This window comes from Notolepis coatsorum, assembly GCF_963971535.1.
Source record: "Notolepis coatsorum genome assembly, chromosome: 18".
NCBI classification, from domain to species: domain Eukaryota; kingdom Metazoa; phylum Chordata; class Actinopteri; order Aulopiformes; family Paralepididae; genus Notolepis; species Notolepis coatsorum.
The window spans coordinates 1,893,504-1,908,523 of record NC_140182.1 but is presented as its reverse complement, the minus strand read 5'-3'; the positions used below and the strand labels follow the sequence as shown (position 1 = coordinate 1,908,523).

The following is a 15,020-nucleotide window of genomic DNA, read 5'->3' as shown; positions in this document are numbered from 1 at the left end:
ATGCCCACCCACTCCCTGAGCCTGTCCAAAAGGATGTTGTGGTTGACCGTGTCAAACGCTGCGCTCAGGTCCAACAGGACCAGAACAGAGCATTCACCACAGTCAGCAGACATCAGGAGATCATTGGATACTCTGAGAAGGGCAGATTCAGTGGAGTGGAGTTTGCGGAAGCCAGATTGGAATTTGTCACAGATGTTATTTTGCGACATGTGGGTGGTGAGCTGGTTGGCTACAAAAGGCAGCTTGGAGATGGGTCTGAAATTGTTATGGATGGTGGGGTCTAGGTTGGGCTTTTTAAGGAGTGGCTGTACGACTGCCTCCTTAAAATAGATTGGGACAGAACCAGAGGCTAGGGATGAGTTTATGATAGTGACTAGACTGGGGCCAACAGAGCAGAAAACTTCCTTAAACATGGATGTAGGAAGGATGTCTAGGGGGCTCGAGGAGGTCTTCATGGAGGTGACTAAGGTGGTGAGATCATCCAGAGAGACAGGTGAGAAATCGCTCAGGGATGCTTGAGTGGTGGGATGGAGGGGAAGGGGGGATAGTGAAGGAGTGATGTTTGCCATTATGTTTGCAACCTTGGTGACAAAAAATTGAAGAAAGCGGTTACAGTCCTCATTTGACAGCACTGGTGTAGGGGGTGGGGGGGGGGCTGACAAGTGTGTTAATGGTTTTAAATAATACTCTGGGATTGTGCTTGTTGGATGAGATTAAATTACTGAAATAGGTAGCCCTGACGGAAGGAAGGAAGGAAGGACAGAGAAGGAAGGAAGGAAGGAAGGAAGGAAGCAAGGACAGATGGAAGGAAGGAAGCAAGGACAGAGGGAAGGAAGGAAGAAAGGACAGAGGGAAGGAAGGAAGGAAGGACAGAGGGAAAGAAGGAAGGAAGGAAGGACAGAGGGAAGGAAGGAAGAAAGGACAGAGGGAAGGAAGGAAGGAAGGACAGAGGGAAAGAAGGAAGGAAGGAAGGACAGAGGGAAGGAAGGAAGCAAGGACAGAGGGAAGGAAGGACAGAGGGAAGGAAGGAAGCAAGGACAGATGGAAGGAAGGAAGGACAGAGGGAAGGAAGGAAGGAAGGAAGGAAAGAGGGAAGGAAGGAAGGAAGGACAGAGGGAAGGAAGGAAGGAAGGAAGGAAGGAAAGAGGGAAGGAAGGAAGCAAGGACAGACGGAAGGAAGGAAGGAAGGACAGAGGGAAGGAAGGAAGGACAGAGGGAAGGAAGGAAGGAAGGAAGCAAGGACGGAAGGAAGGAAGCAAGGACAGAGGGAAGGAAGGAAGGAAGGAAGCAAGGACAGAGGGAAGGAAGGAAGGAAGGAAGCAAGGACGGAAGGAAGGAAGGAAGCAAGGACGGAAGGAAGGAAGCAAGCAAGGAAAGACGGAAGGAAGGAAGCAAGCAAGGACAGAGCGAAAGAAGGAAGGAAGCAAGGACAGAGGGAAGGAAGGAAGCAAGGATACAGATCTAGGTAAAAATTGCTAATAATGGGGCGCTCCAGTAGCCCAGCAGGGGGCGCTCCAGTAGCACACCATATAGTGCGCTGAGTCGTGAAGCGGTCGTCCCGGGTTCGCTTCCCCAACCCGGTGACCATGTGCCGCATGTCCTCCCTACTTCTCCTCCCTCTCTCCCTCTCCTCTGTCGGTCCTGTCCTCCCTACTTCTCCTCCCTCTCTCCCTCTCCTCTGTCGGTCCTGTCCTCCCTACTTCTCCTCCCTCTCTCCCTCTCCTCTGTCGGTCCTGTCCTCCCTACTTCTCCTCCCTCTCTCGGTCCTGTCCTCCCTACTTCTCCTCCCTCTCTCGGTCCTGTCCTCCCTACTTCTCCTCCCTCTCTCGGTCCTGTCCTCCCTACTTCTCCTCCCTCTCTCCCTCTCCTCTGTCGGTCCTGTCCTCCCTACTTCTCCTCCCTCTCTCCCTCTCCTCTGTCGGTCCTGTCCTCCCTACTTCTCCTCCCTCTCTCGGTCCTGTCCTCCCTACTTCTCCTCCCTCTCTCGGTCCTGTCCTCCCTACTTCTCCTCCCTCTCTCGGTCCTGTCCTCCCTACTTCTCCTCCCTCTCTCGGTCCTGTCCTCCCTACTTCTCCTCCCTCTCTCGGTCCTGTCCTCCCTACTTCTCCTCCCTCTCTCGGTCCTGTCCTCCCTACTTCTCCTCCCTCTCTCCCTCTCCTCCATCGGTCCTGCGTGGCCAGAAAAAGCTGTAAAATGCTAATAAAGATAATAATTATTATTATTTTTTGTTTTAATAGCTAATCATTCTTAGCATTTGCTTTAACCTTGAAATACCGGTTGGGTTTGCCAAATAGGACAATAGAAAATAGAATAGAAAGACACTGTATTGTGGCCCTGTAGCCTACAGTATATTCATTGACGACTTACCTGAAACAATCTGTACCAGCATGGTCCCGATATGGTAAACCCCACCCACCCAGGTCTCCAAGCAGGTTAAAACAAACCTCACACTTAATGCCATTTGAACCAGGTTTGGACGGTGGAGGTGTTTCCCCCACAGGGCAGAGATATGTCCACAGTTTAGCAGAATGTAACACAAACAGCACACTAGGGCTGTCCCCGACTAAGGATTTGGATGGTCGACTAGGATTGGCCAAAATTTGCCGTTAGTCGACTATTGGTCGACCTAAAAAAAAAAGTATATATATATATTTTTTTGTATCATTCCATTTGGGCTGTGGGGGTGCTTAATGTCTGAAGGAGTCGACTGAAGGCTTCTTGTTCTCTGCAAAAGCATGCAATTGGTCCACTGATGGATACATCTTGATATTTGTCTAGTCTAGTGTGTTCATTAGATGGGTGAAATCCTCTTTCAGTGCCTCTGTGCCTGTTTTCTTAGGCAGTTAGCCTCTGGTATGTGTGCCATTAGCGTTAGCCACGCTTCTAGGCCTCTTTTCTTTTTTATTATATTCGACTAGGAGGTTGGCCAGTCGACTACGGGCCCTTTCGACCGATTAGTCGACTAATCGATTAATAGGGGTCAGCCCTACAGCACACACACATCACGTGTACACACTCACACACACACACACACACAAGCTAACAGGAGCACACACACACTAACAGGAGAACACACACACTAACACACACAAGCTAATATGAGCACTCACACACACACGCTAACAGGAGCACACACACACACTAACACACTAACACACTAACAGGAGAACACACTGAGCCTAGGAATCACAGAGGTGGATCTATTATTAAAAGAACTTCCCTCAGGCAGCGATTGGCTGTGGTGTCCCTCACATGTCTCCTCCCTGATTGGCTGTGGTGTCCCTCACATGTCTCCTCCCTGATTGGCTGCGGTGTCCCTCACATGTCTCCTCCCTGATTGGCTGCGGTGTCCCTCACATGTCTCCTCCCTGATTGGCTGTGGTGTCCCTCACACGTCTCCTCCCTGATTGGCTGTGGTGTCCCTCACATGTCTCCTCCCTGATTGGCTGTGGTGTCCCTCACATGTCTCCTCCCTGATTGGCTGTGGTGTCCCTCACATGTCTCCTCCCTGATTGGCTGTGGTGTCCCTCACATGTCTCCTCCCTGATTGGCTGTGGTGTCCCTCACATGTCTCCTCCCTGATTGGCTGTGGTGTCCCTCACACGTCTCCTCCCTGATTGGCTGTGGTGTCCCTCACACGTCTCCTCCCTGATTGGCTGCGGTGTCCCTCACACGTCTCCTCCCTGATTGGCTGCGGTGTCCCTCACACGTCTCCTCCCTGATTGGCTGTGGTGTCCCTCACACGTCTCCTCCCTGATTGGCTGCGGTGTCCCTCACACGTCTCCTCCCTGATTGGCTGTGGTGTCCCTCACACGTCTCCTCCCTGATTGGCTGTGGTGTCCCTCACACGTCTCCTCCCTGATTGGCTGTGGTGTCCCTCACACGTCTCCTCCCATCAGACTCACTGTGTCTCTCTGTCTCGGCCTCATGGACTAAACTCTTTGCCCACACATCAACACCAGGGGGCGCCACCAGTGTTGGGCAAGTTACTCAAGAAGAAGAAGAAGAAGAAGAAGAAGAAGAAGAAGAAGAAGAAGAAGAAGAAGAAGAAGAAGAAGAAGAAGAAGAAGAAGAAGAAGAAGAAGAAGAAGAAGAAGAAGAAGAAGAAGAAGAAGAAGAAGAAGAAGAAGAAGAAGAAGATTACTGATTACTAAGTAATAGAAATGACTAGTTACGTTACTCGTCACTTTCGATAACCCCCCCCCCCCCCCCCCCTCCCCATCTCCGAACAAGTAACGGACCACCTGTTTAGCCTCCGTTGTCAGCCGTCCATTACACGGGGGACCCTGATGTAAACAAGAGCAAAGTCTTTCTCTGGTCTGCATCCCCTTAACAACTGTGTGTATTGAGCCGTACTGTACTGTACTGTACCCATCCTGCAATCTGTTAAATAAAGTTTTAAATCAATCAATCAAGCTGTGGTGGAAACAAAGTCTACCTCTCCGAGTGAGGCCTTCAACTCAGCTTCCATCACCATGTCATGTTCTCTCTCTGGAGGAGCAGCAGACATCATGTTCTCTCTGGAGGAGCAGCAGACATCATGTTCTCTCTGGAGGAGCAGCAGACATCATGTTCTCTCTCTGGAGGAGCAGCAGACATCATGTTCTCTCTGGAGGAGCAGCAGACATCATGTTCTCTCTGGAGGAGCAGCAGACATCATGTTCTCTCTCTGGAGGAGCAGCAGACATCATGTTCTCTCTCTGGAGGAGCAGCAGACATCATGTTCTCTCTCTGGAGGAGCAGCAGACATCATGTTCTCTCTCTGGAGGAGCAGCAGACATCATGTTCTCTCTGGAGGAGCAGCAGACATCATGTTCTCTCTGGAGGAGCAGCAGACATCATGTTCTCTCTGGAGGAGCAGCAGACATCATGTTCTCTCTGGAGGAGCAGCAGACATCATGTTCTCTCTGGAGGAGCAGCAGACATCATGTTCTCTCTCTGGAGGAGCAGCAGACATCATGTTCTCTCTGGAGGAGCAGCAGACATCATGTTCTCTCTGGAGGAGCAGCAGACATCATGTTCTCTCTGGAGGAGCAGCAGACATCATGTTCTCTCTCTGGAGGAGCAGCAGACATCATGTTCTCTCTGGAGGAGCAGCAGACATCATGTTCTCTCTGGAGGAGCAGCAGACATCATGTTCTCTCTCTGGAGGAGCAGCAGACATCATGTTCTCTCTCTGGAGGAGCAGCAGACATCATGTTCTCTCTGGAGGAGCAGCAGACATCATGTTCTCTCTGGAGGAGCAGCAGACATCATGTTCTCTCTGGAGGAGCAGCAGACATCATGTTCTCTCTGGAGGAGCAGCAGACATCATGTTCTCTCTCTGGAGGAGCAGCAGACATCATGTTCTCTCTGGAGGAGCAGCAGACATCATGTTCTCTCTCTGGAGGAGCAGCAGACATCATGTTCTCTCTCTGGAGGAGCAGCAGACATCATGTTCTCTCTGGAGGAGCAGCAGACATCATGTTCTCTCTGGAGGAGCAGCAGACATCATGTTCTCTCTGGAGGAGCAGCAGACATCATGTTCTCTCTCTGGAGGAGCAGCAGACATCATGTTCTCTCTGGAGGAGCAGCAGACATCATGTTCTCTCTCTGGAGGAGCAGCAGACATCATGTTCTCTCTGGAGGAGCAGCAGACATCATGTTCTCTCTCTGGAGGAGCAGCAGACATCATGTTCTCTCTGGAGGAGCAGCAGACATCATGTTCTCTCTGGAGGAGCAGCAGACATCATGTTCTCTCTGGAGGAGCAGCAGACATCATGTTCTCTCTGGAGGAGCAGCAGACATCATGTTCTCTCTGGAGGAGCAGCAGACATCATGTTCTCTCTGGAGGAGCAGCAGACATCATGTTCTCTCTGGAGGAGCAGCAGACATCATGTTCTCTCTGGAGGAGCAGCAGACATCATGTTCTCTCTGGAGGAGCAGCAGACATCATGTTCTCTCTGGAGGAGCAGCAGACATCATGTTCTCTCTCTGGAGGAGCAGCAGACATCATGTTCTCTCTGGAGGAGCAGCAGACATCATGTTCTCTCTGGAGGAGCAGCAGACATCATGTTCTCTCTCTGGAGGAGCAGCAGACATCATGTTCTCTCTGGAGGAGCAGCAGACATCATGTTCTCTCTGGAGGAGCAGCAGACGTCCGTCTCTGTCGGCAGCTCGACCTTGTTCTGAGTGAGCAGGTAACGTCTCCTCGACAATAACATTGTATATCATACCGAGTGACGAGCTTCTCCGGCCCTTCTCCACTCGCTGTCAAGAAGCCCAATGTAACTCCTTTAATATTCATCAGCACACCTACAGGATACAATACGTTACTGGAAAGCTATAGGAAGAATGCCGGTGGCAGGAACTAATGTTCTAGAACAGTGGTTCTCAAACTTTTTACACCAAGTACCACCTGAGAACGTAGCTGGCTCTCCAAGTACCACCATATTATGGCCGTCGTTAAAATACAGTCTATTCGGCTATGCTATACAGTCTATTCGGCCTGTCCGCCCCTTCCTGACAAAAGAAGCCACCCAACTCCTCGTCCAATCAACAGTCATCTCCCGCCTCGACTACTGCAACGCACTGCTCGCTGGCCTCCCGGCCACTGCCACCAAGCCTCTTCAACTTATTCAGAACGCAGCGGCCCGCCTGATCTCAAACCTACCGAAGTCGGCCCATGTCACCCCACTTCTTAGGGACCTGCACTGGCTCCCCATTGCTGCACGAATCCGCTTCAAGGCCCTCGACCTGGCATACCGTGCGTCAAAGGGAACCGCTCCCGCCTACCTCCGGTCAATGGTCTCTAACTACACACCCTCAAGACCCCTACGCTCTGCATCTTCTGGCCGCCTCAGACCTACTCCTATCCAAGCTCCGGGAGGGTCATCAAAGAGAAGCTGCCTATTCTCAGTCCTTGCCCCACAATGGTGGAATGAACTACCCACCCCAGTTAGGAGGACAGCCGAATCACGTCCAATCTTTCGCCGTCGACTAAAGACGCACTTCTTCAACCATTATCTGAATAAAAAAAATAAAAAAAGGAGGGGAGGAGGTCATCTTTCAAGCTCTCACTGTTTCTCATCAGAAGAATTATCATCCATTTGAGATTAAAGAGGAGCGAGGGAGAGATGATGAAGAGGAGCGAGGGAGAGATGATGAAGAGGAGCGAGGGAGAGATGATGAAGGGGGGGGGGAGGGCCCACTCTCACTGATGCAACCAATAGTAACATATTAATTGCAGCAGCCGATAACCATGCTTATCCAATACGTCTGTCTGTAAGCTAACCGTGCTACATGGTTCACGAGGCTGAAAGCGGGCCATGGACCTGGGTGCTGGAATATTTTTCCGATCGAAAAAATGGACAGTGTATTCAATCACTGTCCCTTGAATACATTTAGTGTGAAGTTGTACCTTTTGGCCACACAAGAGGATAGTTTCTACATAGTTTCACCGGTAATCCGCTCTCTGGCACCGTTTACAACATGTCACAGTGAACCTATTCTCATTGCTATACCTACCTCCTTTCATATCTCATAAACCGTTTGTCGAGACTTATGGGAGGTGTAATAGTGTATACAGTACATATTTGTACTCAGTGTATATAGTATATAGTAGTACTCAGTGTGTGTGTAGTAAATAGTAGTACTGGGGTGTAAAGGTACACATATCCATACCGAACCGGTTCAGTACCGAAGGTCCAGTATGGCTGTGTACCGAACAAACACAACGGTGTGTTAACCACTAACGAACGCACATGCAGAACTTTTTTTTTGCGTGCAGGATTGAAATCAAAACTCGATTATTAATTTCAATATAGAATATTTGTTGACAGCCCTACAAGTACAATTAGTACTGCCCCTTTTCCACTGCATGGTACCTACTCGACTCTAGTTTCAAGTTTCAAGTTTCTTTAATAGTTGTCATACAGAAGTACAGAATACTTTTATACAAAATGCTTCTTACTGTTTCGCTCCAGAGACTGTGTTAGACAAGATAAGTATGAAATAAAATAGTATAGCATGTAAAATAGAAGTAAAAATAGATGTCACAGTGTTCAGTATATACATATGTACAATGTTCGATGCAGAATAGAAGTAACTGAGTTACCATACAATATACAATATACTATGCAATGTACTAATATACAATACTATATAGTGCAAAGCAGAAATGGGATGAGGTACAATTTAGGTACAATTTACAGTAAGGTGTACGAGTTGTAGTGCAAATCCTTGTAGTGCAAAAGTGTAAAGTGTGTTTAGGTGTTCTAAAGTGTGTAAAGTGGGTGCTGCAGTGTGTTGTTTGTTTAAAGTGAGTGTGTGCGTGTGGATGTGTGTGCTGTGTGCATTTGATGGTTGTTGCATAGTGTTTATTGTTCGTTGAGCAGCCTACTCTGCATTTTCGGTTTTCCATTGCCATAATACCTGGAACCGGGTACTTTTTGGGTTATTTTTTAGTCCCTGCTCTGTCGAGGTTCCAAGCGAGTAGAACTGGTACCAAAAAAGTGACGTGAAACACTGCAGACCACTGATTGGTCAGAAGAGAGAAGCGTCACACGTTGGAGCGTCTGCACAAAAACAGAAAGACGCCATCTTTAATGCCTCGCATAGGATTGCATTATTTGTTTGCAGCAGGAACAAGTGCAATAAACAAAAAAGGATACATTCACTGTGTGTTCTGCCTCATTTATTGACGAAACAAAACCAACATCAACACAATTTACCACCGAGCGGAGTTTACTCTCACAAAAAGATCGCTGATTTGTTAGCTTATGTGATTGCGTTTTACCGTTAGCATTTGGCTAGCGTACATAGCGTGCACAGATCAATATAACTCGCTATTGATTGTTTGTACTAGTAACGTTAATACTAGTAGAATAGACACAACGTGAGGTAATCACCATCATCCATTTTAAACCGGTTATTACCTAATAGACACGAGAGGTAACGTTAACGTTAGTAGAATAGACACGAGAGGTAACGTTAACGTTAGCAGAATAGACACGAGAGGTAACGTTAACGTTAGTAGAATAGACACGAGAGGTAACGTTAGCGGAATAGACACAAGAGGTAACGTTAACGTTAGCGGAATAGACACGAGAGGTAATGTTAACGGAATAGACACACCGAGAGTCTGGTTAATGTTGTTATTGATTGAAAACTGTGTTTTACTCTGGCTTGCTCCAAGCCCTCACGGACATAGCTATGCTCACGGAGCTCATGCTGTACGCCAGCGGCCCCGCCTCCCCACACGGAGTACTACCTGCAGTGGAAAAGGAACGAAGTACCAGGTACCTAAAGCGAGTAGAGTAGGGTAGAGTCGAGTAGGTACTATGCAATGGAAAAGAGGCATAAATCACCTCTGAGTGGAACATGGAAAGCCAAACTTTCCCCCACTGTACCGAAAAACCCGCACCGAACCGTGACTTCAAAACCGAGGTGCGTACCGAACCGTGGTTTTTGTGTACCGCTACACCCCTACTGAGTATGTATAGTACATGGTAGAACCCGGGGTGTATAGTAATACTGCAGGCCTCTGGAACCCCTTCTTCTGACACACATCCACAGTGTGATGCTAATAGTGACAAATCACCCGTGTCAGTTGTGACGACAGCGATCAAATTGACTTTACAATCTAAATGACTTCACAATCAAAATCGACTGCGACAGTCCACTGGGATTTCTATTAATAAAGATGGAGGGGTGGCATTAAGGGTGGTGATCAATACACAGGGATATGACTGATGAATGAAACATGGGTTATCAGCTAATAAGGAGTGACTGGAATCAATTGTGGTGGATGAGTGAAGGTGCAGCCTAGCAGAGGAGCATCATTTTAGTGTCGCTCGTGTTGATACGACTGATACCAGGTGATGCCAGGCGTAGTGCTGATCACTAGTAGTAGTTGATATTATGGGATGCACCGATGCCGATAGTGGTATTCGATACTGAGCTAATATCATGCTAAAACCGGTGGCATCAGTATCAGACAATCGACCAACAGCCACGTGTAACACGAGAGAAATCAACAAAAGAAACGTTGTTTGCTGCCCAGATAACAAACGACCCAAAAACATCAGGGAAGCCAACTCGCTAGATATCTTCCAAAGACTCTTACTTAGTTAAGAGCGACGCACTGCTCTGTTGTTCTGTAAGGTCATTTAGAACTGAACTTTGTAGAGAAACTCAAAGTTAAGAGCTATGCACTGCGGTAAGATGGTGTCTGAGCAGTAAGGTGGTGTCTGAGCAGTAAGGTGGTGTCTGAGCAGTAAGGTGGTGTCTGAGCAGTAAGGTGGTGTCTGAGCAGTAAGGTGGTGTCTGAGCAGTAAGGTGGTGTCTGAGCAGTAAGGTGGTGTCTGAGCAGTAAGGTGTCTGAGCAGTAAGGTGGTGTCTGAGCAGTAAGGTGGTGTCTGAGCAGTAAGGTGGTGTCTGAGCAGTAAGGTGGTGTCTGAGCAGTAAGGTGGTGTCTGAGCAGTAAGGTGGTGTCTGAGCAGTAAGGTGTCTGAGCAGTAAGGTGTCTGAGCAGTAAGGTGGTGTCTGAGCAGTAAGGTGGTGTCTGAGCAGTAAGGTGTCTGAGCAGTAAGGTGGTGTCTGAGCAGTAAGGTGGTGTCTGAGCAGTAAGGTGGTGTCTGAGCAGTAAGGTGTCTGAGCAGTAAGGTGGTGTCTGAGCAGTAAGGTGGTGTCTGAGCAGTAAGGTGGTGTCTGAGCAGTAAGGTGGTGTCTGAGCAGTAAGGTGGTGTCTGAGCAGTAAGGTGTCTGAGCAGTAAGGTGTCTGAGCAGTAAGGTGGTGTCTGAGCAGTAAGGTGGTGTCTGAGCAGTAAGGTGGTGTCTGAGCAGTAAGGTGGTGTCTGAGCAGTAAGGTGGTGTCGGTGGTGTCTGAGCAGTAAGGTGGTGTCTGAGCAGTAAGGTGGTGTCTGAGCAGTAAGGTGGTGTCTGAGCAGTAAGGTGTCTGAGCAGTAAGGTGGTGTCTGAGCAGTAAGGTGGTGTCTGAGCAGTAAGGTGTCTGAGCAGTAAGGTGGTGTCTGAGCAGTAAGGTGGTGTCTGAGCAGTAAGGTGTCTGAGCAGTAAGGTGGTGTCTGAGCAGTAAGGTGGTGTCTGAGCAGTAAGGTGGTGTCTGAGCAGTAAGGTGGTGTCTGAGCAGTAAGGTGTCTGAGCAGTAAGGTGTCTGAGCAGTAAGGTGTCTGAGCAGTAAGGTGGTGTCTGAGCAGTAAGGTGGTGTCTGAGCAGTAAGGTGGTGTCTGAGCAGTAAGGTGTCTGAGCAGTAAGGTGTCTGAGCAGTAAGGTGTCTGAGCAGTAAGGTGGTGTCTGAGCAGTAAGGTGGTGTCTGAGCAGTAAGGTGGTGTCTGAGCAGTAAGGTGGTGTCTGAGAGGTGCCCGCGGGGCGGTGGTGTCTGAGAGGTGCCCGCGGGGCGGTGGTGTCTGAGCGGTGCCCGCGGGGCGTGGCCTCTTACCCGTCCCAGCTCCTTGTCCTCCAGCGCCAGTACGCCGGTGCTCTCGGTGAACAGCTTCACCTTGACGGCAGGCAGCGGGTGCGTCGTGGTGAAGTCCCCCTGCGTGCCCCATCTGAAACACAAGGGGGCGCCCCTTAAATACAGAGCATCTGAAACACAAGGGGGTTCCCCTTAAATACAGAGCATCTGAAACACAAGAGGGTTCCCCTTAAATACAGAGCATCTGAAACACAAGGGGGCGCCCCTTAAATACAGAGCATCTGAAACACAAGGGGGTTCCCCTTAAATACAGAGCATCTGAAACACAAGAGGGTTCCCCTTAAATACAGAGCATCTGAAACACAAGGGGGCTCCCCTTAAATACAGAGCATCTGAAACACAAGGGGGTTCCCCTTAAATACAGAGCATCTGAAACACAAGGGGGCTCCCCTTAAATACAGAGCATCTGAAACACAAGAGGGTTCCCCTTAAATACAGAGCATCTGAAACACAAGGGGGCTCCCCTTAAATACAGAGCATCTGAAACACAAGAGGGTGCCCCTTAAATACAGAGCATCTGAAACACAAGGGGGGTCCCCTTAAATACAGAGCATCTGAAACACAAGAGGGCTCCCCTTAAATACAGAGCATCTGAAACACAAGGGGGGTCCCCTTAAATACAGAGCATCTGAAACACAAGAGGGTTCCCCTTAAATACAGAGCATCTGAAACACAAGAGGGGTCCCCTTAAATACAGATCATCTGAAACACTGTCACATCAAAAAGACTTTTGTTAAACGGCGGTGCTTAACCCTTTCACTGCCACACTACAGAAGGTTACCGTCGGCGGTGTGATAGTAAAGGGTTAACCTTCTGTAGTGTGGCAGTGAAAGTGTTAACCCGCTGTCGTGTGGCAGTGAAAGGGTTAACCTTCTGTGTATTGCCGCGGTGAAAGGGTTAACGGAACCGGATTGATTAATTGCCGAAAAGTTAATCGATTTCAGTACAAAGTGGCTAACTCTGTACGTGAACTGTAAGTGGAGCCGCGGCGCTTTCCCTTGGAGTTAAACCCAGCGGTGTGAATGGGAGCGCGGGTCGTGAGCGCGGGTCGGGAGCGCGGGTCGTGAGCGCGGGTCGTGAGCGCGGGTCGTGAGCGCGGGTCGTGAGCGCGGGTCGTGAGCGCGGGTCGTGAGCGCGGGTCGTGAGCGCGGGTCGGGTGCGCGGGTCGTGAGCGCGGGTCGTGAGCGCGGGTCGTGAGCGCGGGTCGTGAGCGCGGGTCGTGAGCGCGGGTCGCGAGCGCGGGTCGGGAGCGCGGGTCGTGAGCGCGGGTCGTGCCGTCATCGTAGTCACAACACAGGTTTGTGTAACAGGTTGTGGTTAACGTGTGTGGATTCATGATTCATGTTCCCCCCCGAGAGCGTGTCACTGATGATGACTGCTATTACGAAGCACTTACGCTCCGTTCTCCAGCCGGCGGGTAGAGGGGTGAGGAGACAAGGCTACGACGTCACCCTCTCCTCTCTGTTGTCGTGGCATTATAGCTAGATTGCATTTTACAGGTAATTTCGCAGGCTGTACATCCAGCGCCTTTGTATGATTACAACACAAGTGTATACCGTGAGTCAGAATGGCAGTCCGAGGCTTGCTTGTGTGTGTGTGCGTGTGTGTGTGTGTGTGTGTGTGTGTGTGTGTGTGTGTGTGGCGGCCTTAGAATCAGAAATGACCCTTGATGATTGTCAAGGGCAAAAAGGAAAACAAGATTCCACATTCAACTCCCCCAGTTTCCAAGGCAACATGGTGCCAAGAGATGCATTCAGTTGTGACACTTTATACATTTTTTTTATCCATTCAGAGAGAAATGCGGCAAATGGCAGACATTTATTTTAAAATCTTTATAATGTTAAACTCTATTCAGTAATGTATGTCAGTACTTTGAGAGCGCCTACAGTGAGGTACAGTATACTGTGTGTGATTGTATTTAGCCTCTGTTGTACCTCAGCTCACACCTTAACACAAGACATAAGCTCTTAGGAAGCGTGAAGATCAAACCCTAGCAACTAAACACGGTAGAAGCCTTGAGATTCAAGACTGAAGATCTTTATTTTCACCATACTGGATGTACTGTAACACCAAGTAGCCTCCAATGGAATGCTGGCTCTCGTGATAATACAATACAAGAATGTTACACCTTAATAATGTGTATATATATATACTGTATATATACTGTATACACACACACAGAAAACTGATAGTATTGATTGATTGAAAACTTTATTAACAGATTGCAGAATGGATACAGTACAGCTCAATACACACAATTGTTAAGGGGATGCAGACCAGAGAAAGACTTTCGTCTTGTTTACATCAGGGTCCCCCATTTTCAATTCATCGTAACATATATGACATACATGACATACAGATACAGTACTGCTACATCTATACATTTATGATATACCAGATCTACAAATATACAGTACTGTTTATGTGTACAAAAGGGGTCTGAATATATATAGTATACAGTATAGTGTTCAGTCGACACACAGTGGGAAGATACAAGATACAAGACTCCTTTGTTGCCACACAACCAGGTGGTGGTATTGGTGATCGGTACAGAGTGTATTCCTCAATACATAAACAGTACATTGTAATGTACAGGACATAAAACTGGAACATAGATACATTTACCCCCCCCCCATTCCCTTCCCAGCAATGGATACATAATACAGCACAACATGACACAGTAAATACATAGATACAGCACAGCACGACACAACATAACACACCATGTCATATCTCACGATCTAGAAAACGAGACTGGATTATTTTGAAACAGGCCGATGTTTAGCGTGGAATATAGCGCACAAACAAAAGTTATGTAGAAATGAACTGGTTTGTTTGTACATGTTGGACTATAATAAATAGTGCCCGTCAAACGAGCCGTACTATTGTCTCCATAGCTATAATATAGAATATATATACGATGGGTCCGCAAACATCGTGAAAATGGTCAATAACGCTGGCGCGCCAGGGAGTAAAGATGGAAAAACGGCGTGGCGGTCGATGAGTTAATGCTACAAATGACAGAATGAGTCATTTTATGACCATGATGTAATCATAGCTAATCAAGCTGTCCACGTAATTATGCTTAATGATTTTGGCATTACCGTATGGCTTTTTAATCCGATATAAGGGCCGAATTAATGACTTGTGGGGAGCTGCGTCATTAGCCGTGTTAAAGTCAGGTACAGTCTACGAGTGTTGCTCAACACTGAGCCCAGCGGTCGCTCCCTGATCTCATCAGACCTGGATGGTGACCCGAGCCCAGGAAGCCTGCGCACCAACAGGAGTGTGTGAACGGGCCGTCTCATCACCACACCGCCGCCCGCTGGCCCTCCACCAGGCTGTGTGGCTGGCGGCAGCGGTGGACGGGCGCGAGACTCGGCATCGGCTAATCATTCAGAAGGAGACCTTGTAATCGTCCAGGGTGCCACCAACGATGAGATAGGTGAATAATGTCCCAGCTGAGATAGGTGAATAATGTCCCAGCTGAGATAGGTGAATAATGTCCCGGCTGAGATAGGTGAATAATGTCCAAGCGATAGGT

At 48.6% G+C, this 15,020-nt stretch overlaps 1 protein-coding gene across 1 annotated transcript in view; it reads right to left on the bottom strand.

The window, feature by feature from the left end:
- The window catches only part of cadps2 (Ca++-dependent secretion activator 2), a gene marked incomplete at its 3' end in the record, with an annotated part of 521,480 nt that overhangs the window by 232,222 nt on the left and 274,238 nt on the right, over positions 1–15,020 (bottom strand). The window contains 1 exon segment of the mRNA XM_084334474.1: positions 11,438–11,549. Within this exon segment, the coding sequence (XP_084190600.1) occupies positions 11,438–11,549 (112 nt within the window).